We start from the raw sequence: 27133 nt of genomic DNA on the forward strand, positions 1-27133 counted from the left end.
ACGCAAATATAATGTATATATGTCTGACTACAAGAAAACAAAAGTAGTTGCAAGGGGATATGTGCACTCATACTTTTAGGGCATTCTCCTTGTTTACCTGATCGTGGTGCTAGCTGCCTTGTGCTCATTTCTTGACTTCTGTGCTAACAGTTGCCATTTCCTACTTACTTGTAAAATTCCTGGGGGAAAGAATTTTTGAGAGTTGAATTCCTTGGGAGGGGTTGATTTTAGGAAGACACGGAGTGTTCAGGGAAACTTCTTCCTGTAGGTGTGTGTCATCACCATGAAATACTCTTTCAAGCCACTGTGGCACTTAATGGACTCCTTTACCCTCTGTGAGAAAACAAACAAAACAAACCACATTCTCTACTTAAAATCTTACACATGTAATTAAAGAATTGTACACATCTAGTACACTTTCTATAATCTGCTTTCTGACTGCCCATGTCGACTTAAATCCTACTCTAGGAAGCAAACACTTATATATTTGGGCCACCATACTAGATAGGAGCTCAAAGTAGATTTGGGAGAAAGTCTTACAGCCAGGGCTAGCAATAACTTAACTACAAATGAAAACACGTGTGAACCCAAAATAGCACATCTCTGTGTGCTCCTATCAAATGTCTATCAGTCTCAACTTTCCCTTAGCTAAACTTCCCAAATGCCTGTCTCTTCTTTAAACCAATAGCTTGAACAAGAGCACACTGGAATGGAGGGAAGTGATATACTTAAACCATTGCTGTTACAATTCTTACTGTTGCAAATATCAAAAACACAGTATGCAGACACCTCTCCACTATCAGCACAAGGTCTCAGAAAAGGTCTCAGGAAGAGAACTTGTCACCTTGTCAGGTGAGTTTCAGCAGAATCTCAGCAATAGCCCAGAGAAGGGATTCAGGAAATGGAGGGCAATGATCGGCATACCTAAAAAGAAAAGAAAAAGAAAAACTTGGTAGCCGAAGGCAACATTGGTTTTTAGATTTTGGAAAGTACTATAAGAGAAACAAGGCTCTGCTTCAGTCTCAATGAAGCCTTTTGTAAGTTCAACCTATTTTGTTCCCATCTTTTCCCCTACATTTTAAATAAATCTGTTTTATACGAAGATAGGAGCTATGTGTTCTCTTTGTTAGGTGAAAAGGAAAGCTAAACATCACATACCACTGAAAAGACAGAGGAAAGTGCTATTTATTGCTGCAAATAGGCGTGCATGGTCATCCTGGAGCTAAGATGTAGGCAGAGAGACAGGGAACTACTCTGAATGGGAAGGATATCATTTCAATGTTGAATTAGATATATTGATGATACAGACTGTTACTAATTACTACTGTTAATTACTACAGCAATATATTTAATATGTTCTTCATAAGTTAGTCAAACTAACAGTTTACATCCTTATAGCATTTTTTATGCAGTCATTCCTAAACAATTCTGAGAATCCATGACAGAGACAAAACAGGTAATACAGACAAGATTTATAAATACAAGCCGGGCGCCGGTGACTCATACTGGTAATCCTAGCTACTCAGGAGGCTGAGATCTGAGGATCACGGTTCAAAGCCAGCCTGGGCAGGAAAGTCCGTGAGACTCTTATCTCCAATAAACCATTAGAAAACTGGAAGTGGCGCTGTGGCTCAAGTGGTAGAGTGCTTGCCTTGAGCTGAAGAGCTCAAGGGACAGTGCCCAGGCCCAGAGTTCAAGCCCCATGACCGACCAAAAAAAAAATTATAAATACAAAAAAAATTCATTCTTCTTTCATCTAGCTATGATTCAACATGACCTTATGAAAAATCCTGTTCATAATGTTAAACTCAACATTGGTGACAAGGGGAAAAAATAATTAGAATAAAACCTGCTAATGTTAAAAATCATCAAGTGTTTTGTGACAAACTTCTCTTGCCAATGCATCTGTACCCATATCTCATACTAAACCTTTTAAGTCAACTTCCCCTGGATAGTTATGACATAGTTATATAAGCACTGAGACAAAAATTCAAAACATACTAGAAATTTTCAAAGTCATTGTCAGTCTGAAGCTTATCTATGTGATCTCCAGGTATAAACCCCTAGTCCGATTAGTGATGAGCTTCACATACAAAAAGTTAACCATGATTTCTGTTCACTCTGTCTTGTTCCCCTGGTAAAATTCTCTTCAAGGCTTCCAAGAGCTAGATAATGGCTACATCTACCCACCAGGGAGCCAAGGAGTACACTCACTCTAGGTTAGAGACCAAATGAATGTTCTAAATGAGAGCCATACTAAAGATCCACTTCTGTCATTGGAAAATTCATTGCTCCTGAAATTCAACAGTTCCTCATACATTTTCAATTACTCATTTGAGTATTATCTTCATATAAGCCATTATTATCATGAGAATTCTCCCTCCAAATCCTTAACATATACAATTTAACTGAAATATTGTTTCATAACAACATTTGACATATTCTGCTCTGATACTGAACACATTTCAAATTGCTTATCTCCAACTTGTAAAGGGCTTTGGACCATCCCATTACACGTTGAAAGGGAATCCCTTTAATAGCCCCAACCAATATAGACTACTTTTGACCTCTCTAGATCTTTTCCTCAAAGTTCACCAGGCTTGACAAAATACCTTGTTCTCCCCAAACTTAGATTTTTGAAGTTGTATGAAAATCAATAGAAACTTGAAGAAAATGAAATCCATTATCTTAAAAGTAGAAGACAATACTTTTTTTTTCCAGTGGTAGTATCTGAATCTTTTTATAAGGGGCATAAATTCTAAATTTGGGCTCTATTACATTCTTTCCAACGTTTAAAACTCTAGAACTTGAAAGTCAATCAGATATCTATCATTGCCAATCTTAATGTAAAAATCATTTCTGTCAAGGTTGTTGGGACCTGCCAGAAAACCATGTGGCCACACAGGCCCGTAGAACAAAGAAAGAAAGGTTTATTGCCAGCAAAGGAACTGACAAGGTTACTCTCCCAGGGAGAAGAAGCACAGACCTTTGTCTGAGGTGATCTATATAATTTAGGGTGCTAGGAAGCTGGGACTTTGATGGGGACTTGTGGTCCATGGACATCATCATGTCTGGCTAGGAGTTTGGCAGCTGCCCAAGTAGTAGATAAGGGGCCTGTAACTGGCCAGATGGTAGGTCATGTTAAGGAGGTCTTGTTACCTTATAAAGGTCCATTAATTTTACACCTAAATACTAATGAAATAAAAAAAAAAATTCAGTGTATGGTTTACTATTTAAATACTTAGATTTATTTTCTAGATCTCCTTTCCTTCCCAGAAAGGAATATTGTACTAGTCTTGTGGAAATACATTAAATTTATCCAATAGGCTGCATGAATCAATTCAGTTTGGTTTCCAACCTTTGTTCTTTTTATTGATATATTATAATGCATAGCATTTCACATATGAATTCGTGATTTAAACAGTCCAAGTGCTCCTTTCTATCCTGCCTAGAGAAATAAATAGCCATTGATGCAAGCAGTTATTATCTGCCTAAAAGGAAATCTGTGGTTTCCTTATTTAAATTGGCTGAGTTTTAATGTCTGTCATAAAGGTTGTTGTTGCAATGAATAATTTAGCCATTTCAGTCTAGTACACATTTCAGTACTACCAGAATGGATTTAAAGCTACAAAATATCCATGTAGGGCCTCACAGTTCTAAGGACTGGAATGGTTATTTGGTAGAATGCAGTAGTTAAGGCCTTGTTATACTTCCTATTTACAAAAGTACATAGAATGGAAAATAATTTCGAATAAGAAAAGGAAAACTAAAGTTTCAGATATTACCAACGTAGTTAGAGAAAGGGTTGACTGCAAGGAGTTAGAAAACAGATCTAAACGTGTGTAAGACAACATAGAAGAATCTTTCAGCAAAAAAAAATAATAATAAAAATAGAGAGGTCAGTACAATTGGAAATGTCGGGGTGTCATTTCCTCTGTTTGTCCCTTGGTGGAGTTCTTGAGTCACTTTCTCCCTTTCCCTCAAATTGCTTTACATTTCTTTCTGGAACTGACGCTCATGTTTATTGTATTTAACCTTTTTTCCCTCCTATTATGGTGAATAATACTGTGTCTGCTATAAATGAAGGCCTCATGGGATCTCATCACTAACACCACCTACCCTTTTAGGTTATTACTCCATCAACATTTGTTTTCCTTACTTTTCCCTGGTCTTTTCTTCAGGTTTAAGCTTAAATCACGGACTCTTTTTTTTTTTTTTTTTAAACTTCGGGCCACCAAAATTTCTTCAGTGCCAAGCAGTTTTACGCAATCGATCAATAAATTAATTAATTAAAATAAATGAAAAGTAAAACGCCTATTTGATGTGTGGTAAAGACATTGGCCAAAGGAGAAGAGGACCGTTAGACAAGGTGGGCTTTTTTTGTTACACGAATCTTGCTATGGAAGGAACGCTATCAACATTTTAACTAATTTCATTTTTGTATCTTGGTTTCCAAGGGACTTTTGAGCTGTTCCTTTGGAAACGCTTACAAAGACGGAAATCGCAGATGTTTCCAGATTCCCTCAAAACATTCTTCTGCGTGCATGTGCGATAAGAAGTGGCTTGTAGCCCTCGGATCAATGCAGGCTTTCTGAACCCTGCTCTCATTTTCCCCCTTCAGTTTCGACCACCAGAGAAGGAGCAGCAGCAGAGACAGTGGCGGCGGCGGCAGCAGCAAAGCCCTAGCAATTTATTGCAACCGGTTACACTCGATCCCATTTCCTCCCGAACCCGGGTCTCTCAGGTTGAGAAGATAAATGCGGGGTGAGGGGTAGGAGGGGGGGGTGAGAATCCGGGCGGAGTTTGTGGGTGGGAGAGAAGTCCGATCTCACATTGGGGGGGTGGGGTGGGGATCTGGCCCAGGGGCGCGCGAGGGTGGAGGGGGAGGGGAGGGGGGGAGGGGAGGGGGGGGTGAAGTCTCCGGGTTCCATTTAATGAAAATTGCTGAGCACTTGTGACTCGGGCTGTGAGACTGCGGAAATGGGGCGGGGGTGAGGGAAAACTGCTTCTTCGCCTCCATTCATCCTTTGCGCCTGCGGGAGGCTGGAGCTGGAGTGTCAGCCCCCAGGCAGGGGGCGGAAGAGGAATGGGAGCTCCCACCGCGCTAGGGCGCCCCGAGGGCTCCGCACTCCCCGCCCCCCACCATCCTTTCCCCCCTGCCCATTCTGTTTTCTACCCCCACCCCGCCCCCCCCCCGCTCCCCCAGACCCGCACCGCGGGGCCAAGCCACTGCCACTGCTGGGCCGCACGGGCGGAAAGGTCGGCGCCGGGGGCCGGCGGGGGAGGGAGCGCCGCCGGCGGAGGCTCCGCGGCCGGGCCGCGCTGCTCTCCATGCCGCGCACGTCGGACCCATTTCCCACGCTGGCTTGGCTCCGCGCGGAGTTGGTAGGGATGGGAGGTGGGGAGGGCGAGCCGGAGACTACCTCGGCTGGCAGAGGAAACCACTCCACTGTGAAGGACGCGCTGTCTCCCCCCCCAAATCTCCGAGAGGTGCCACATGTGGGGGGGGGGGTGGTAAACTACTCAATCCCTCACTCCTCGTACAGTGCGCGTCCGGATCCGTGCGCGCTGGAGTGGCGGGCGCAGGTTTTCAGTGGCAGGGGGGATTTATTCAAGTTTCTGGGCTGGAGAGGGGGGAAGGGGAGGGGTTCCCCGAGTCCCGCTGCCCACACCGCGGGCCTGAAGTTTGCAAAATGAGAGCGCGCACTGCACCACATGGCGCGTATCGGAATGCAACCCTCGACTCCAGGCCTCCGAGTGGCAGACGGCGGCCTCTCTTTGGCCACGGGACCGGGGGTCAGCCGAAACAGGGCACTCCGATGAACCAGGGTCCTGGCCAAATCTAAAGGGGGGGGGCTCGGCGTCGCTGTCACTCAGCCGGCGGTGAAGCCGCTGCGGCGCCCGCCCCCGCCCCCGGCTCCAGACTGCGGCGGTGCGCACTGAGCCTGCGCACCGGGCTTTTCTCGCTGATGCTGCAGATACACAACTGAGAGTAGCTCGGGTGGCGGCGGCCACGGGAGGCTTCACGGGGGAAGGCCGGATTCCCGGTCTTATCCTCGGAGGAGGAGCCACCACCACTCCCGGAAAGACGACGCTTTCACAGACTGGAAAATACGCGTCGGCTCCCCGGCGGCCTCGCCTCCACCACCAGGCTTCTCCGATCTCGGGTACAGCGAGAGCCTAGAAATCTCTGCGGGTTTTTCCCCGTCCAGCCTCGGTCAGTGGATCGAGCCCGCCCAAACCCACGGAGCGCCACGGCCGCCGGTAGACGTTAGTGCTATTTGCCTTGTGTAAGTCCTTCTGGCTTCTCACCTTAGGTCTAGTCCAGGCAAGACTGACTACAGACACTGGAAGCATTTCCTGTTTGATTTTTTTTTTCTTTTTCCTCCCCCCTCTTTCTCTATGGTGGGGGGGGGGGCGTCTTACAAATGTGAAGACTGTGCAGAAGAGCTAACCAAATCCCTGGAACATTCGTTTCTATCCTTTGAGAGCCTAAGATTACTCTCGCCGTTTTCATCCTGGCGGGGGCTTTAGCAGCTGTCGTGATCTAACTAGATTGACTGCGACAGTCCTGGCTGAAATCGGAGGAAAGCCTCGCTGAAGGGAGTAAATAGCAGAGAAGACCAAATGACACAAAAGTCAAAAGCAAAGAGAGGGGAACGGAACAGAAGCGAGGCACGCTCAGTACACACACAAAGTTGCCATTAAAGTTTATTTCCCTTTACATCCAGATAGGTGACGCTACACTTTGCCACACACTACAGACTGCAGGTTTCTGCTGAAGGGAAAAAAACAATATCGAGGCTTCCAGCGTGTGTTTTATAACCTCCCCTTCCCCAAAATGCACTCAGGACAAGAATGCCAAGCATCTCAAGGAAGACGGACGCCCTCCCCACCCCAAAGTCTGTGCTGCCCTTCACCCCCCCCCCAAAAAAAAGATCCCTCTCCAGTTCTCTCTGGACTTAGATGTTCTCTTTGCCACTACTGCAGCCCGTCATAAGATTTTCAGAACACAAATCTGGCTTCCTCGATCTAACACAGCATAGTAACCATACCAGATGTTAAATTGCGAGCTGAGACACTTTGGTGGGAAGGTGGGAGGGAGGGAAGGAGGGGAGGGGACAAAGGAGAAACCTATCCCACCACTCACTCAGCTCAAACATGCTGGAGACAGGAAAGGAAATTTACCAAGGAACAAAAAAGCAGCAACCCCCCCCCCCTTCCACGCCAGGACACGGCCACTGCACTCGCCAGCGCCCTCCCCCCGCCCCTCCCCAAAGCCAAGCTGGGCTTCTCCAAGGGCAGTGGCAGCCGGCTGCCCCCGCCCCCCCCCCCAGCCCCATTTCCCAGGCCCTCCTCTCCGGGGATGGACGAGTGAGTGCAGAGTTTCGGCGCTGGGTCTAGGCTAAGCGCCGCCGCCGCCGCCGTCGCCGCAGTGGCGGGGCCAAGTCTGGGGAGTCGGGAGCCCGCGAGCTCCCTTCCAGCAGCCACCCCCGGCACTTTCCGCAAACTTGCGGCTTCTCCGGGGTCTCCCGGGGGCGCGCGAGCCAGCGCTTCCCTCCCCAGCCCCTCGATCGCCCGTGGGCCGCGTCTCTCCCCCGCCGCGACCGCAGCTCGGGGAGCCGGCGGGAGCCGGGAGCGAGCGCCCGCACCCGACGCGAGCGGGGCGACGCAACTGCGGAATTCACGCGCCTAGCCCCGGCCCTTCCCGCCCCGCCGCCGCCGCCGACTGGCACTTTTTTTCCTCCCCTTTGGCAAACTGGATTTTTTTTTTTCTGAAAGCTACTTGGCACACACACACACACACACACTCACTCACACACACTCACACTCCGTGCCTTTGGCTTTTTCTTGGGAAATCGGGACGCAAATTGAGCATCTTGGTGGATTGCGGTGGGGAGAGCCCGGGGCCGTGCGTGTTGCACCCGGACCCACGCCGCCGGGGCGCCGAGCCCGGCTCGCTCACCTTTGAACTGCAAAAGGGATCAAGTTCAGCTCGAGTTCCCTGCCTGGGGACTACGAGGAAGGAAAGGGGGTGGGGGGAGAGAGGGAGGGCGGAGAGGCAGCCCTAGTGCGGGAGAGGCGAGCGAGCACGGGAGGGAGGGGGAAAGGGGAAAAGAAGAGGAGGGAGGAGAGAAGGGGAGGGAGGAGAGTTCGGGGGGAGGAGGCAGGGGAGGGATCGAGAGAGAGAGAGGGAGAGAGTGGGGAGCGAGCGAGGCTGTAATCTCCTCCCCGAATCGCGCTCGGCGCTGCAGATCCCGGTGCTCCGCCGCGCGGGCCGCATGCAGGTGAGGGGAGGCCCGGACTCTGCGGCTGCCAATCCAAACTTGGGCCACCGCGCGGGGCGCACGGCTCGGCCTCGCCCCCCCCGCTCCGGCCCCCGCGGGCGAATGGTTGTGCTGCGGGTTTCAGGCGGCGGCTTCGTGACTAATGACCTTGCGCAGAGTTAAGAAAAAAGAGCGAGAGCGCGAGCGAGCGAGCGAGCGCTCGAGTGAGCCCGCAGAGCTCTCAGGGGGTTGTGAGAAGCGACCGAGTCTCCGGGCAGCGGTGGAGATGGCTCGGGCTGCCGGCTGGCGCGCCGGGGACGGCGGGACGCGGACCTCGCCGTGACGCGATCGTGCCAGCAGCAGCGGACCTGCCAGGGATTTTTTTTTTTCCTCTCTCTTCTTTTTTTTTCCCCCTCTCCATTCCGGGGCTGGTGACTGTCTACCCCGCTGCGGGAGAGAAGGAAGTCCGAGTTGCACACCGGCTCGCGGCTGGCCCCGGGAGTCTCCTGCGGGGACGGGGAGGAGAGAGGAAGAGGGGGGGGCGAGGAAGCAACTCACGTTTGGCGGAGCGGCGGCGGCCGGGGCTGGAGTGAGCGGCTGGAACGGGGATTGGACTCAACTCGAGTGGCAGCACTCGCGGACTGGCGGGGTGGGGAGGCGCTGGGGCGGGGAGAAGAGAAGGGAGGGGAGGCTAGCAGGTTCGCTTCCCCTTTCCCACTGCCCGGCTCCTCCACCACCCGCCCGCCTTTTGATTTGTCCGGGCGAGCGGACCGCGAGGCTCCGGACGAGGCTCTCCCGCGGCGGGGGATGGCGGAGAGCGCCCATCCCGCGGCGCGCAGTGTCCCGTGAACTGTGAGTACCGCGCGGCGGCCGGCGAGCGGACGATTAGCACCCAGTGCATGAATTATGAAACAATAACTTTCGGAAGAAGCAAGAGGAAAAGAAAGAAGAAGAAGAAGAAGAAATACAAGCAAGCAGCAGCATCTTCTCTCCGCCTCTCTCCACCCCCCACCCCCTCCTCACCACCACCACCGCCACCACCACCGCCACCACCACCTCCCACCCAGCGCCCCATCCCCGGACTCCCGACGCTCGGCTCCAGCCTCCGATCCCTCCCCTTCCTTTCCCGGAGAGAGGACTGAGAGAGAGGGGAGGGCAGGCGGCCAGCCGCCCTCCTTCCCCCCACCCCTCCCTCCCACTCCCCGAGGAGAGGGGGGGCGCGGAGCCGGGGCGGGGGGCTGTGGTTAGAAGGAGCAGTAGCAGCAGCAGCAGGAGAAGATGCTGAGGATGCGGACGGCGGGGTGGGCGCGCGGCGGGTGCTGGGGCTGCTGCCTCCTCCTGCCGCTCTGGTTCAGCCTGGCCGCCGCCAAGCAGCTCCTCCGGTACCGGTTGGCCGAAGAGGGCCCCGCCGACGTCCGGATCGGGAACTTGGCTTCGGACTTGGGCATCGTGACCGGCTCGGGCGAGGTGACTTTCAGCCTGGAGTCGGGCTCGGAATACCTGAAGATCGACAACCTCACCGGGGAGCTGAGCACCAGCGAGCGGCGCATCGACCGCGAGAAGCTGCCCCAGTGTCAGATGATCTTCGACGAGAACGAGTGCTTCTTGGACTTCGAGGTGTCGGTGATCGGACCCTCGCAGAGCTGGGTGGACTTGTTCGAGGGTCGGGTCATCGTGCTGGACATCAACGATAACACGCCCACCTTCCCGTCTCCGGTGCTCACGCTCACGGTGGAGGAGAACCGGGCTGTCGGGACGCTCTACCTGCTGCCCACCGCCACCGACAGGGACTTTGGGCGCAACGGCATCGAGCGCTACGAGCTGCTCCAGGAGCCCGGGGGCGGCGGCGGCGGCGGCGGCGAGGGCCGGCGCGCGGGGCCGGCGGACAGCGCCCCCTACCCAGGGGGCGGCGGGAACGGCGGCGGCGGCCCGGGCAGCTCCAAGCGGCGGCCCCCCGATGCTTCCGAGGGCGGCGGCGGCGATGGGGCCACCCCCGGCGGGCGCAGCAGCGTGTTCGAGCTGCAGGTGGCCGACACCCCGGACGGCGAGAAACAACCCCAGCTGATCGTGAAGGGCGCCCTGGATCGCGAGCAGCGGGATTCCTACGAGCTGACCCTCCGGGTGCGGGATGGCGGAGACCCTCCCCGCTCCTCGCAGGCCATCCTGCGGGTGCTCATCACCGATGTGAACGACAACAGCCCCCGCTTCGAAAAGAGCGTGTACGAGGCCGACCTGGCCGAGAACAGCGCCCCGGGGACCCCCATCCTGCAGTTGCGCGCGGCCGACCTGGACGTGGGGGTCAACGGGCAGATCGAGTACGTGTTCGGGGCGGCCACCGAGTCGGTGCGGAGACTGCTGCGCCTCGACGAGACCTCGGGCTGGCTCAGCGTCTTGCACCGGATCGACCGCGAGGAGGTGAACCAGCTGCGCTTCACCGTCATGGCCCGCGATCGGGGCCAGCCCCCCAAGACCGACAAAGCCACGGTGGTCCTCAACATCAAAGACGAGAACGACAACGTGCCGTCGATTGAGATCCGCAAGATCGGCCGCATCCCCCTGAAGGACGGGGTGGCCAACGTGGCGGAGGACGTGCTGGTCGACACCCCCATCGCCTTGGTCCAGGTGTCGGACAGAGACCAGGGGGAGAACGGGGTCGTCACCTGCACCGTGGTGGGTGACGTGCCTTTCCAGCTGAAGCCGGCCAGCGACACCGAGGGCGACCAGAACAAGAAGAAGTACTTCCTGCACACGTCCGCCCCTCTGGACTACGAGACCACCCGCGAGTTCAACGTGGTCATCGTGGCGGTGGACTCGGGCAGCCCCAGTCTCTCCAGCAACAACTCCCTGGTTGTCAAGGTAGGCGACACCAACGACAACCCGCCGGTGTTCGGCCAGTCCGTGGTGGAGGTTTATTTCCCGGAGAACAACATCCCGGGGGAGAGGGTCGCTACGGTGCTGGCGACCGACGCGGACAGTGGGAAGAATGCCGAGGTCGCCTACTCCCTGGACTCGTCGGTGATGGGGACCTTTGCCATTGACCCCGATTCCGGGGACATCCTGGTCAACACGGTGCTGGACCGCGAGCAGAATGACAGGTACGAGTTTAAAGTGAACGCCAAAGACAAAGGCGTCCCCGTGCTGCAGGGCAGCACCACGGTCATCGTGCAGGTGGCCGACAAGAACGACAACGACCCCAAGTTCATGCAGGACGTCTTTACCTTTTACGTGAAAGAGAACTTACAACCCAACAGCCCCGTGGGCATGGTCACCGTGATGGATGCCGACAAGGGACGCAACGCGGAGATGAGCCTGTACATTGAGGAGAACAGCCACATTTTCTCCATTGAAAACGACACGGGGACCATTTACTCCACCATGTCTTTTGACCGGGAGCATCAGACCACATACACTTTCCGAGTCAAGGCTGTGGATGGGGGAGAGCCTCCCCGATCCGCCACCGCCACCGTCTCGCTGTTCGTGATGGATGAGAATGACAACGCGCCCACCGTCACCCTGCCCAGGAACGTTTCCTACACTGTCCTGCCACCTTCCAGCAATGTCAGGACAGTCGTCGCCACGGTGCTGGCCACGGACAGTGACGATGGCATTAATGCAGACCTGAACTACAGCATTGTGGGAGGGAATCCCTTCAAGCTGTTTGAGATTGATCCCACCAGTGGTGTGGTTTCCTTAGTGGGAAAACTCACCCAAAAGCACTACGGCTTGCACAGGTTGGTGGTGCAGGTGAATGACAGTGGGCAGCCTTCCCAGTCTACCACCACGCTGGTGCACGTGTTTGTTAATGAGAGTGTTTCTAACACAACTGTGATTGACTCCCAGATTGCCAGAAGTTTGCACACACCCCTCACCCAGGACATAGCTGGTGACCCCAGCTATGAAATTAGCAAACAGAGACTCAGTATTGTCATTGGGGTGGTGGCTGGCATCATGACAGTGATTCTGATCATTTTAATTGTTGTGATGGCCAGGTACTGTAGGTCCAAAAATAAAAATGGCTATGAGGCTGGCAAAAAAGATCATGAAGACTTTTTTACACCCCAGCAGCATGACAAGTCTAAAAAGCCTAAAAAGGACAAGAAAAATAAGAAGTCAAAGCAGCCTCTCTACAGCAGCATTGTCACTGTAGAAGCTTCCAAGCCAAATGGACAGCGCTATGACAGTGTCAATGAGAAGCTGGCGGACAGCCCAAGCATGGGGCGATACCGATCTGTTAACGGTGGGCCTGGGAGCCCCGACCTGGCCAGGCATTACAAATCCAGTTCCCCATTGCCTACTGTCCAGCTTCATCCCCAGTCGCCAACTGCAGGCAAAAAACACCAGGCTGTACAAGATCTACCACCAGCCAACACATTTGTGGGAGCAGGAGACAACATTTCAATTGGATCAGATCACTGCTCTGAGTACAGCTGTCAAACCAATAACAAGTACAGCAAACAGGTAAGCTGCCTCTAACTACATTTCATCACCCCAGAGAGGGCTAATAACTCTGAGACAGGTCATCCTCTGTGTGCTCTGTGAAGTTTTGGTGGTTGTTTTGTTGTTGTTGGTGGTGTTTTTAATGATCTTGTTCAAAATTTTAATACAGGAGCCCAGTGTTAATTCATGCACCTTTAGTGTAGCAGAGGCCTGCAGTGGGAGGTAGGGACTACTGTAGTTTGCTTGAGGTGGACTGAGCTTCTATAGTAGTATGCAGTGTAGGCAGTGTAGGCAGTGTTCTGTACTCTTTGCACTTGAGTGTCCCAATTTATCCTCTGTTTTCTGCTTACAGAATAAATATGCACATAGTGTTTAGTTAGTTCTAAGTGGATAATTACATCCAGAGAGAAAATTTCTAGAGTTACTACTGGTGTCTATGCAAATTGGATGAACATAGAAGTTTTAGCGATGCTATACATAATGCAGGATTTCACAAATAAACAGATGCTGATTTATGCAAATGCAGTGCCAAGTCTGAGATATTGAAATACTAATTTGACAAAAAAATGGCAGTTTAAAAATATTTACTGATGTGAGAGTGTCATGCAAAACTTCACTCCATACTTTCAGAAAACAGACAGCCATAACAATTAGCTTTCTTTGCTAGTATTCATTCAGCATTTTGATTTTTCTGGTTCAGTGTTTAAAGGTTATAAAGAAAACTAAGCTGTATAGGCTACATGTTTAAGGCAAGCAATAAAAATGATTGACATACGGTGTGCATGGCTATTTTGATATGCTTTGTGATATATTAGAAATATAAAGGTTATGAACATCATTTCACACAGGTATTTCATGATGTGGTATGGAAAAGGGTGTGTGTGTGTGTGTGTGTGTGTGTGTGTGTGTCTGTGTCTGTGTGTGTCTGTGTCTGTGTGTGTTTATATTGAGGGGACTTTCAACAATGTAAGATTTCCCCTTAACAGTTTATGTGATGTGCAGTACTCAGAAGTTCACTTGTTATGCCCACCAAAGTTTGACACACAGGAAATCAAACCTTTTGAAAAACTTCATGAACTATTGCTGGAGCAAATACTGCTAATAAAACATCTCCTACCCTTTGTGCCTCTCAAGGAGCACATTTATAACTTGTCCAGTAACATCACCTGATTGTTTTTCTATGAAATATGCTTTGTATGTGGAATGTGTGACCTGAGAAGGACTGAAGCAGAAGAAGAAAGTTAATAGTCTCGTTCAAGATGTCATGCAAAAGATTCCTTAGAGTTTCCATCATTATTCCCACTAGTTTCCTGAGGAAGTATTTTCTGTGTGTAATATTTTGCTGCAGCTATTTATGAAAGGAGAAAAAGATGCAATAGGATTCCATATCTACTAACAAAAGCAATCTGAGAAAACACATGCTTAACTACATTGAGTGAAATTGCTGTTTGAAATAGGTTTTGATGTGTGTGAACTTGAATTATTTATTGAATATAAGCCCAAATTTGACAGTATGGAGAGTTTAATGTCTGTTGTATTGCTGTCGCTTACCTGGAGATGGAAGTAGATTTTTATTTTATATTTGGTGCTTTTATCTGTTTGTAAACAAGGAAGGTTCAGCTAAAATATAGCACTTTTATAAGATGACTTATAAACCTCCACAAATAGATACCTTAGAAATTTCCCTAGAGAATGGTAATATGTAACATGAATGAATGTTACACTCTTTCTAGATTTTTTATTTCTCTATGTCATGCTAACACTAATATAATTCTGTGACTAAAGGGAATTTTCATTCTAAAAAGTAAAAATCTTACATGCTTGAGTTAAATTGGCAAATTTATAGATATTTGATGCAAACACCTCCTATGTTTTCTGTTGTTACTTAAGCTTTGTTTGACTCATGCTATGTTCTATGCTGTTTTTGAATTTTAAAAACTGCCAATTTTATGACGGTTGGCATCCTATCTAAAAGACAAAGTGATAAGCTTAGACATAAACTAATGTATGATATCAGCCTCTTAACTGATCTAAGTCCATATACCAACAAGAAAATAAAAGCCACAAGGCAAATGCAATGAAGCACATGGTTTCCAAAGTGACTTTGGAAAACTTGTGTGCCATTAGCTATTCAAACCATGTATAAAGTTTTAACCACAAGTGAAGAGCTGACCTCCAATGAAATGAAGGCAGAGGAAACACATTCCCCTCAATGTAATTAGTAATAGTAATTGATACGCTTCATCTCCTCTTTATTGCTGTCAGGAGACAAGGGGTCCATTTACAAAGTTACATTCTGTTTAGACATCTGACATAACCCTTTCTGTTCTGATTTTTGTCAGCACCATAAGTAGGTGTTTTTCCACTATTATTCTTCAAGGGTATTCAATTGTTACATAACTAGCAGGCTACATTATTTTTTTCTGATTTACTCTTTTCATTAAAGATTAAATGCACAGGATTTTGTCTTGAAAAAAAGGAAAGGAAAGCTTTGAAGATTGTGTTCTTTCAATTCTTCTGTAGGGAATGAGTTAAAAATCTCAGCTTTTATTTGATATGAAGCCTTCGTTTTATTTAGAGACTTCCTGAATTGCTTCATTATAGTTCCTCATTTGTAATAAAATGAAGTAATATTTCTTATAGTGATTTTTATCTTCATGAGGATTAGTCTTTGTGAAGCCTCTACTCTTAGTTTTAAGTGGTGATAATGGTTACACTCCAAGAAAGAAAGTCATTTTTTTCTTTTTTAGAAATGAAACTTTGTAAATAATAGTTGGACTCCATTTCCCCTCCCCACTCCCTTTACTTATTAATTTACTTATTTACTTACTTCATTCATTCATGAAGTCATCTCTTTTTGGTTTGTTTTCACAGGCCCTAAGGGCCATTCAAATCAAGCTGCTGGAGTTACTCTTTGGCAGGCAATAGATATGTAGAACAGAGTTGCTGGAATTATTTCTGAAATTCACACTTTAGAAACACTGATGTTGTAGCTCAGGTTTTCATAGTTCAGACTTGGAAGAAGCTATTGCTCTCAACTTCCTAATATGTTTAGTTGAGCAAAATGTGGATCATTGGCTGCATGATTGAGTAGCGGTTTCCTTTTTATTTAGCTCCTCTTTCCACTGGCACACATGGTCTTTGGTGGTTATGTTAGTTTTATCTCCTAAAATCATGCCTTTGATTTGGAAAATAAAGGAAAAGGAGTTCAAATACCCAGCATTTTACTACATACTAAATAATGTTCATTTTTCTTTAAAAGATAACACAGTTGCAAAAACGTAATAGACAATATAAAAATATAGTTACCAATTTATCTATTAGTCTCCAATCACGTGGAGCTTACAATTGACATGCTGTTATGTAGATAATTCAGGGCCAGATAAAATTTTTTATTATATTTGGTAAATGGAAGGTAAGGTAATTTATTTTTTGGCAAGAATTTAGCTTGAATAAACATTCACTTTAAAAATCCATTTGTAGTTGATTCTGAAATACTCAAGAAAAAAACTCGTATTAGCTCCAGTGACGTTTTGCCTTTCCTAAAGAACTGCTGAATTACTCTGAGTAATGCTCCCTTTAATTGATGAAATGACATTCAGTATATTCACTGTATACTTAGTGAACATTTTGGCAAAACTTACTTTAAGTGCTTGGACTTTGGAAGCCAGTGGATGACTTGTCATCATTATTATATTTGTAAGAAGTATGAAAATGGTATTTAAATGTATTTGCTGTCTGTCTGTCTGTCTGTATTTATTTTAGTAGTCATGTATTTGTATAGCAGTGCCAGCCATGGCTTCCTGTTTTAATTTTAAAAGCTTAATGTGTGCAATATGGTTTTCAATAGTCATGAGGAATCTGTATATTATACTGAGGCTAAGACGTGATAGACTTTTTGGCCAACCTTCTTCCGCTGAGACACATCTCCTAACACAAAGTCAACTACCTGGATCTTTGTCAGAATAAAACAGGAAAGGTCATCCACTAATGACTCCATTTGTGATGGATATGCAAATTTAAAGTGAATCCCACCCACCCCCACAGGACAATGTAAAACCTTATCCCATACTTTTCATGCATTAATTAGCCACTCAGGCATAAGATCACCAAGCCAGTTTAAAGCTGTAAGTAAACAGTGCAGCACAAGAAATACAACAAAGTAATATTCATTCCATTTAGCTCCTCCTATCTCTGAGTCATGACATACTGTGCATGTACACATAGGCCACACACACAAACACATATCCACGTATACCATCTATGGTGACAATACTTTCATGTTGTGATAGTCATACCATGGACCCTATCTGAATGCTCAGACTTCTACAAAGTAAAAACAACAAAACTATGACCAACTGCTTAATATTTATAAACAAACTAACCAGAGTTCTCAAAGTTTAGAATTAAAAGCCATTTTTCTCCTTTATAGGAGACTGCAGCCCAACATAAAAACGTACTTCGACTTGGATCACAAAGTGATTAGAGAGATAATGGACATTAGATTTGAAGTTCTGGGGTGCAGAGTGACTTGGTTTTCTGTTTGTTTGTTTGATTTGTTTTTGTTTTGTTTTGTTTTTCTACCTTGTTTTATCTGTAGGGGAAAAAAATCTTTGGTCTGTAGCTTTTTGCAGTATGTGTTTTGATAGTAATAGTAATCTGTTTCCATTTACTTTTGTGTTTATACCTATGGATTTGTCTACAAATATAGTTCTCCCTACAGTAGAATATAGTTCTTTAGGATCCAGACCTTCTGTGTAAAATCACATCGGAATTTATAACTCAACATGCAGAGTGTAGAAAGAAATGAAGAATCGCTCCCTCACCTGCTTGTGAAAGGTTGCAGTTAATGGTATACACAAGTAATTTAGTGTAGTCGAGAAACATGGGTTCAACAAGCTCAGTGACATAATTTTTCATTTGATCAGAATATTTTGTATGTTCTCAATTAAAGTGTATTTTAATAGGAGAGAATACAAGTACTCTATACATTATACATGAAAGGTTCTGTACATTCAACTCCAGCTCATCTTTTACCTTCTTTATCCATGTTGATAACTCCTTTTGGTTTCTAGGCTTCTTTGCCTTTCATAAACTGTGTTGTACATTTCATCTTAGAAGTGTTCCTAATATACAATGAACAGTAAAATTTCCCCTGATTTTGTTTCCTAGTAAAGTTTTAGAGGAAGGGACCTAGTGTTATATTTCAGTTGGATTGCTTCCTTGATAGGCAGTTAACCAATCTCATGTATTTAGATTCCAAATTTATATGGCATAGTAATACCTACGGATTATTGAATTTATGAATTTCAGAAATAAAACTGAGCTACTTTGAATACTAACAGTAGTATGACAACATTATTGCTTGCCACAGCCATCCACACAATTAGACTTTTTGGCATTATTTTTAAAAGGCTGGGGAAAGAGTGTAGGTTACTTGCAAAATGTAGTACTTGTTCATTCTTGTTTAAGGTATGCGTAGTTAGTTTCTAGACTATGACAAGTTACCTGATTCACTTATGGATTGTTCTGTATAAAGAGTGAGCTTTTCATCTCTTGCTGTTTTCAAAGTGCTTATACACTTCTAAGGTAGGGTCTCTGTTATGGTACATGACACAGTGCTTAATTTAGCATTAATATTGTGGGAGAAATCACATTTCAAGAAGAATTGAGTTCAAACCACTAAAACTAATTTTAATGATCACTTCTGGTGAATTAATGTTGTAAGACAGAAGAAAGGTTAATTTTCAGGAATTTAGTGATGTTTGTATCGAATGCTAATGCTGTTTACCAACAAGGAAACCATTAAAGCTTCCAAACAGGATTGTGCAGACAACTTTAACTTATTCAACCCTAAACATATTTACTACATACAAATATGCAATTCACAAATAAATGTTCGTTCACAAACTTCTGTAGCGTGTTGACTAAGCATAGGGTTATTGGGGGAAATTTTTATTCATCACACCTTTTTTTTCACCTGCATAAATCTTTATTTTCCTTTTTTCAGATGCGTCTACATCCACACATTACCGTGTTTGGCTGAATTCCACTCTTATATGATGCTCATTTTGCACCATACTCTGATGAACTAACTACCAGGAAACCTGCTGGAACCTGCCCTTGGCCGTGGGGTGTCAGCCAATCACTGTTTGTTACACTTGCTGTGCATTTTGTTTCCTTTCTCCTATCAGGGAAAATAGTGAGAAAATAAACCTACAGAAGAAACAGTATTAATTTAGAAATTTGCTACTCGTGGATGTCCCAGTCACTCAGAATTCCATCCTCAAAGGGATGGTTAGCACCTTTTAGACACGATCGTGAAATCGTTAGAAACAAATATACAAGTATATTTTAGCAATAATTTCTGTGAACGAAGGAAAAATTAAATCTTATACATTTTTTGTCTTTAGTCCATTCAATAGAGACTTCAAATAAAATCTGAATTGATCAATATTTCCTGTGTCATGTAATCGAAGCTTTGCCAAGGCCAGTCAGCTAGTTCTGCCAAAGGAAACTATTTTGGTGTTTTCCCCATTATGTGTGTACACACATCTAAATGTTATCTTTTGTGTCCGTGTTTGTATTTACACATGTAATATGCAAAGACTTGGGGCAGTATTTATAAAAGTATTTTCTGCAATACAATTTTGAGAGTTTGGTTTTGTATTTATCAGAGACACTCACTACAATGGATTGATTTTTTTTCCTTAATCTTTTTTTCTCTCTCTTTTTTTTTTTTTTAGAATTTTCAAGATGATTATTTGTGTTTTTTTATGAATTCCTTTAAAACATGAACACATTTTCAGGTAGATTTGATGAGGAGGATCAGATGGCTTCCAGTTTTGTGGACTGCATTCATAGGAAGGTTGTTCTGTTTTGGTGTGAGATAATATAAATGAAAGCAGTTTTAAAACTTCAGTATGTTCTTGAGACAATGAGTGACATGGTTTTAGTTGTATTAACGATCTAGGTACCCCCTCCATTTTCATGTTTGTGTATTTATGTGTCGTTATGTCATGTGTGTTAATGTCCCTAAATTAATGCACTGTATGTAAAATCTTATTTTATTAGATATTTACTATACCACCTCCACTATTAAAATTGTCTATAACTTTCAAAATATTAAGAATAAATTCTCAGTATTTTTTTCCTTCTTTGTGAATCATTGTCAATAATAGTAGCCCTTTTAGAAGCATAAGTAAAGGTTGCAAGAAAATTGAAGTGCAAAGTGATGGGAAATACACTGTAAGCCATACAAATCCCTAACGTACACTTGAGCATTTTTATTCTATTAGCTGTTTATTTAATCTTGTGAAAGGGAAATTTTCTGAAGTATCATTGAGACTACAATGAAATTCCTGAGCAAAACATAATTACCTTCAACCTCTCATTTTCCTTTGAGCACAAGGACTGAAAGGCTTATAAAGAAGACCTGCCACTTTGTGCTCCTTGGAAATGCTTCTTTCCTCTCCCAAGTGGGAAACTTCTTTTGATATACTTAAGGTGTAAATCCAGTGTAAAACAAATGACTTGAAGCCAAATGCTGGTGGCTCAGGCCCGTAATCTTAGCTACTGAGGAGGCTGAGATCTGAGGATTGCAGTTAGAAGCCAGCCCAGGCAACAAAGTCCCTGTGAGACTATTATCTCCAATTAACCATTCAAAAACCAGAAGTGGCACGGTGGTAAAGCACTAGTCTTGAGCAAAATAACTCAGGGACAGTGCCCAGGCTCTGAGTTCAAGCCCCATGACCAACAAAACAAAACAAAACAAAAAAAAGAAAAAATTACATCAACTAAAACAAAAAGTCAGTGTTAGAATGAACAAAGTCTGAAAGCCTGGATTCATTGAACTGAACCATGAATTCAGCCAATGCATAGAGTAAATATTCTGGACTTTACAAACTCAGGTGGCGACACACTTTTGAATCATGAATCATTTTTATCAGGTCTCTATCACAAAGCGGAAGATGTGAATTAAAATTACAACATTCAAGTAATATTTTGCCCAATATTTGTTTCACTTAGGTTCTTGTCGATATGAATAACTGTATTCTTGGTTTTGATTCCTGTGTAAAGAATGTTATGTTGTGGAAACAGTTGGAAGTATCCGAAAATTCTACTCTACACTGGGGTGAGAAATTGTGACTATTATCTAGGATAATTAAAAAAAATATAATAAAACAAAAATATTATTAGGTCTACAAGGGTTGCAGTTTATTGTTCAATGAGGAAGCTTTAGTGGAGTGTGTGAAGAATTCACCAAGTCAGAAGAAACAGGGAAGCAAGAGAGGAAAGAGGCAGACATCATAGGCAGTGTCACCCTAATGGAGTTTGATAGGAATAGTGATAATTAGCACTAACATGTAGAGGGAATTGCTGCAGATGTTTGTTTTTGTTTTGTTTTGTTTTTTGGTCAGTCATGGGGCTTGAACTCTGGGCCTGGGCACTTCAGCTTAAGGTGAATGCTCTACCACTTGAGCCACAGTGCCACTTCCTGTTTTCTGGTGGTTAATTGGAGATAAGAGTCTCATGGACTTTCCTGCCTGGGCTGGCTTTGAAAGGTGAATCTCAGCCTTCTGAGTAGCTAGGATTATAGGCCTGAGCCACTGGTGCCTGGCTGATGCTTTGTTTTGTCATTTTAGTTCAGCTAGCTATTTTAAGTTGGAGTGGTTGGTTTCTAAAGGTTTTACAGAGGAGAGGTGCATGTTTGTGTGCATGTTTGTGTGTATGTGTGTGTGTGCACGTGTGCACACGTGTGTGCTTATAAAAATCTTTCCTAGAAATATATGGCTAAAACAGGACACAGGTAGAGTTCTGCTTGACTTAAGACAGTTTCTGTAAAACAAAGCAGCCTTCCAGACAGACAAAATGGAATCCTCTACACAAGGATTTGGTTAGGCTACTTTGAGTTGGGGGTTTACACAGTTGAGTTGGGCCTTTTATGTACTAGAAAACTGAATCAGTGTGAGCAACAACATACTTAGAGAATCATTTAACATTGTAAAGGCCTTTTTTCTTTAGAAATCTGTTACCATTCTACCTGCTTTCTTTTGTTTTGCTATTGGATTTTTAAATCCTTGAACATAGGCACTTAAGTCCTATGACCAGGCACTAACTCCCATTTTCCTCCCATTCCCCACCTCTCAATTGTTGTTAATCAACCCTCAACCTCAGGTCTTTGTTTAGTCTCCTTTGTAATTACTGAACTTAACCATTAAGGAGGTGTCTGTGGACAGAGTAGGCTTAAAACAAACCATCTATTGTCCTGTTTATTTTATCAGTTGTATATTTTATTCTAAATTAAAACTTCACTACCGATTTAAGGGGGATTGTGACTACACTAAAGTTGACTAGTTTATTGGCTAGTTTATTTGGAAGACTTCAGTCATTAGAGAATTTTTTCTTTTGATACAGCTGATAGCTACACTGGTCTCCTTAGGTATGCAAAGACTAATCAGAGTCTTTGCCCTCATGAAATTAAAGTTGAAGAGCAGCAATGGTTTATGTTTTCCTCCTGCCTTCTAAGTCTCAGAACAGTGATGCAAGTTTGGGTTCATTTGTCCCTCAGAACAAACTAGAAAAGAAGAGTCATATTATTATGTAAGATGAAAGTGGCAAAGTGATGAATGACTTTTCATAGCTGATGGAACTAGCTTTAAGAACTTCTACAGGAAAAAAAATAAACAACAACAGGATTTGAGAATATGGGAAGCATTTGAAATGTGTGTGTGTGTGTTTGTTCCTTTTTGATTTGGCTTTGGTTTTTGCACTTTGCTTTTCTTGGGACAATATCATTCTGTCATTTAGGCTGATCTTTCTGTCCCAGGCTGCTGAATTCAGAGCCAACAGGTATATGCTTTTGAAGAAAGTTTCTTTCCAGATTTCCCTAGGCCACATCTCCCCAAAAGACAGAATTCAAAAGGGAAGTTGTGTCATCAGAATGCAATACATATTCCAACTCTTGTGGACAAATCTGCCAAAAAAAAAAAAAAAATCCTAAAATGAGGCTATGCCTTCAACTTTTTTTTTTTTCAAAATTCACAAAATGTCCTAAAAATATTGTGGGTATATTTTAGAGAGTTGAATTATTTTTTAAAGCCATAAAAATTAGGCAAATGTGTAACCCTAACTAATTTTAATTTTGAAGTTATCTGAGGAAGGAGCCAGAGATGCTTGAAGAGCGTTTGGGAGTCACTCATTCTACAGTTTAATCTTGATCTCTCTCTGGGGATAATTTTTAGCTGTAATTTTGCATCAGACTTTCCTTTGATGTGAGTAAAATTTTAACACATTCAATTTGTAGAGAAAAAAGTACTGATTTGCTCTATCTGTATTGCATAGTACAAGGCCTCTTGGGTAGAGATAAAATGAGTAGAACAATGCTCCTAAACTTTATACATAAGATAATACAAAAATGCAGATGATAAAGGGATTCTTGAAGCTCAGAAGGATTACCACTAGTATTGTCTATCAGGGTGTTGCTAGTATCTAGACCAAGCCCGACTCAGGAAACAGTCAGACATACTGGTTGAACAAATGAAATGAGTGTTTATTGGACTTTGGTGCGTAGGTAGCCTGTAAACCTATTTAAGTTTCATTTGGATTATGTTAGAGCCACTGTGTATCCATCCCTCTCTGGGGCCATCCTGTTCTTTTCTCTTGCTAGGTAGGTTTCTGTTTGTTGAGAGGCTCCTCTACTGATTGGGCTGGCGTCTGCAAGAAGCATGTCTTCAGTCTGTCTTCAGTACCAAATGAACAATGTTCTTATTCCCCTTCCTTCCTCCCTGCTGAGGTTAGGAACACCAACTCCTGACATAGTTAGAGGGGAAATGATGAAGAACCATGCAAACGTATGGATTGTCAGTATTTTTCCAGAGATTCTTATGTGAGGAAAAAATAGATACATATACGCCCAAACACAAGCGAGAATCTCTGTATCTGTCAATTTATATATTCCTGCAGATATTATTCATTCGCTGTGCCAACTCATGCTCACTGATAAAAGTTTTTATTTTCATTCAGCCCCATGGCAAGCAGTCATTTTTAAAGGTGAACCTCTGGCATATCTGTAAGGAGCAAAAATAAGGCGTGCTTGGTTTACTAAGGAAAGAGGGGCTATCAACCCACTTAAAAGAAATGGCCAGTGAGGACTAAGCTAAAGATGTTTTGCTAGGAAAAGTCACTCCCAAGAACCTGGCCTATCTTAGCTGCTCCACCTTTAAAATGTAAATAAACTTTAGAGCACCTAGGTGTGAATTGCTTTCAGCAAATCCTTAAGATTATCAACATTCCAAAGTCAATAATCCTTAAGAAATGGAAATAGAGAAAGGGAGGGAAGCCTTCTAGGGCTAACCTAAATGACTACTCAGTTAAAGGACCCAGGGTCTCTAACTCCAATGGAGAGTCGGGCCAAAGGGGAAAAATTTAAATGTGGGACACAAAGGCCTATGAATTTTATATGAAGGCTCTGGAAGAAGTCATTAAATGTCTGGGCTTTGATGTGATTCTAAGATTAGAGGAGAAATGAAGTAATCTTTCCATTTAGATACATTATTTTATGTTGATTCGGTTTTTATTTCTGTCTAAAATACTCACTTCAAATTCATTGTCTCAATTTTCTGCACCTGGGCTTAGGGGAGAAAAAGAACAAGAGAAAGGGTATAAAGAGAAAGAACAGAAGTTTCATGGCAGGATAAACACTTTGTCTTTTATTATTAGACTGGTGTAATAAATATACTATGGCAACATTATCATCCAGTTAATTGCTATCATAGTTTTGAGTTGAGACTTAATGGGGGATAATACCTTTTATTTTCACTATTGGGATCTTCAGAAGAACTTGACAAAAACCAGTGTATTCTTTACTACTGACTGCATTTAAAGGAGGCTCCAACTCTATTATGGTTGAGTGGAGGAGATATTTCAAGATTGAATATAAAACGTGTTTCACTTTATTGGCCCTAATATCTCAGTAAACTAATAAAGAAGCAAAGGAATGGTATCTGTTTTTAATAAAGAATATTATGGTTACTTCATAATACGGCACAACCTATTTTAAACAAATATACTAGCTACATGATTTCACTGTGTATAAATAATACAATAAATACTGATTTTCTTACCCCATCCTTAGAAAATACATTGTACAGTAGTGCTGTTCTACATTAGTACTATAAAGCCTTTGACTCTCTTCTCTCCCTTTCCCTCCTCTCTCTTCTTTTCCCCTTTTCCTTCTCTTTCTGTCCCTTTCTCCTATTCTCTAATCCTGCTCTCCTCCCTCCCTTCCTTCCATGTTGTCTTTCCAGCTGTTCTCAGCATGATAAACTCAGGAAGGGACTCAAGTGCTCTAATACTCCACCATAGAAATCCCACAAACCTGATTTTTTTTAAATTTAAGATTTTAGTTTCTTTCTCAATTTTGATAGGAACTGGGACTAAGGAATTCGGAATAGGAGATTAAGTTACAAAAGTTCTATCCTCAAGCCCCCAAAATCTTAAGTTGTACTTATAGGTCCACCCCCTAATAAGTTTCTATATATACAAAAGAAAAAAAAAGTCATGAAAATTTGAGCTGGATATGACAAAATGCAAAACGGAGGCTGTGACTGACTGGCCCAAGTGACTTCCTACAAAGGCTTCAATGCTGCAGCTTCAGTAAGATCCCTGGCTGTGACTGCATTACAAAGTTGATGGGGGTGGAGGGAGAGGGGGAGGGGCAGGGTGGAGCCAAAAGAAACTATTTGGGACTTTTCAAAGTACTTTCATAACTGGAAATGGTATTGCTAGTTTTCCACGAAATTTTCTCAGCTATTCTAAAGTTATCTTTTTAGTTGGGGGTATTTGTTTATAAACTGTATTTCCTATTAAAATGCTTTTTAAAAGTGGCCTCGTCATCTATTTGAACCTCTCCTAGTCTGTTGTGGGTCAAATTCAAAGGTACACAGATGCTGTATCCAGGTGTAGGCATGGGAGGCCCTCACATGCGACAATGGACACTGACTAGTCTTAAGAAAGACATTAGTGCCATTACCTTTCCTTGGTGAAGGAGTAATAATGGTTTATGGCTACAAAGCAGGTAGATTAGAAAGCTTATGATAGCATGGTAGCATCCTTTCTGACACTTTTTAAAAGGCCATTTTTGTTGTTGTTGTTATTGTTAGTCATGGGGCTTGAACTCAGGGCCTGAGTGCTGTCCCTAAGCTCTTTAGCTCAAGGTGCGCACTCTACCACTTGAGCCACAGTGCCACTTCTGGTTTTCTGGTGGTTAATTGGAGAGTTGCACGTACTTTCCTGCCTGGGCTGGCTTTGAGTCATGATTCTCAGATCTAAGCCTACTGAGTAGCTAGGATTACAGGCTTGAGCTGCTAGCGCAGGCCGAACATAATTTTTTGAAGTCATGCTTGCTGTCATGTAATCTTTCCTAAGAAGTTCCATCCAGGATGGAACAGTTACTGCTTTCATCTACTGAGCTTCTCTGTGCTAAGGACTTTGTTTCATTACAGCAGTGACTCCTTCATTATCCGTAGTGTTGCTGTCTTCAGGATGTCCATGTGGCAAAGGAAAGTGAATTAGACTCTTCTACTTCCTACTCTTTCCATACAAGACTCATTTAGCATTTTCTGAATAGCTGAGAACTTCTAGTAATACAGTAGTCCTGACATATAGATACATATGTGTCTTCTGTCAGTCTGTCTACTTATCATCCTTATGTATGACTTTTTTCTAGTCCATAATATCTGTCATGCGTTCTCAGCATGTTTTTTAGGGTATGTATTAATTAATAGATATTACGTATATTAATAATCTGTATTGATTATTATCATACATTCAGTGCTTTAAACAATGGAAACCAATTTGTTTTTCTTAGCTCTGGAAGCTAGACCAAGGTGCAAAGTTGATTTCCAACGAGGACTTTCTTCTTGGTTCATTGGCAGTAGTCCTCTCTCTGTGTCCTCATATGGCCTTTACAATATGTTTGTGCAGAAAGAGAAAGTTCCAGTGCCCCTTTTCGTCTAAACACACTGGTCCTATCAGATTAGTGCCCTTACATTATGACCTCATTTAACTCTAAAGCCCTATCTCCAAGTACAGCCAGAGTGGAGATTAAGACTTCAGTCAGTGTACTTGGGTGAGCACAATTTAATCCATGGTAGTCTATTCTTCATTTAAGCAAGGGCACATTGGACTTTGTCAATTTACTTAGTCTATGCATTGGTAAGAAGGAATATTTCCCCCATTTTTTTTCCAGATGAGTTCTAAATGTGAGTTTACAAATGATGGAAGCCTGTTATACTTTCTATAGCATTTACCTATTTGTTTGATTGTTGGTTGGTTGGTATATCTTCAACTCCAGGCCTAGGCTGTGTCGATGAGTTCTAAATGTGAGTTTACAAATGATGGAAGCCTGTTATACTTTCTATAGCATT

At 44.2% G+C, this 27133-nt stretch overlaps 1 protein-coding gene across 5 annotated transcripts in view; it reads left to right on the forward strand.

Moving 5' to 3' along the window:
* Positions 1-9516: 9516 nt before the first annotated feature.
* Positions 9517-27133, forward strand: part of Pcdh7 (protocadherin 7) — a 412501-nt gene continuing 394884 nt past the window's right edge. For 4 of the 5 annotated variants that reach the window (XM_042678335.1, XM_042678336.1, XM_042678337.1 and 1 more), the window contains exon 1: positions 9517-12725. In XM_042678335.1, coding sequence (XP_042534269.1) covers positions 9546-12725 — 3180 coding nt within the window. In that variant the 5' untranslated portion in view covers positions 9517-9545. Of the gene's footprint in view, positions 12726-18714; positions 19803-27133 lie in introns of those variants that run through there. The other variant, XM_042678339.1, reaches the window with a different exon arrangement.

This window comes from Dipodomys spectabilis, unplaced genomic scaffold (genome assembly GCF_019054845.1).
Source record: "Dipodomys spectabilis isolate Male_0828 unplaced genomic scaffold, ASM1905484v1 ptg000043l, whole genome shotgun sequence".
In the NCBI taxonomy this organism is placed as follows: Eukaryota; Metazoa; Chordata; class Mammalia; order Rodentia; family Heteromyidae; genus Dipodomys; species Dipodomys spectabilis.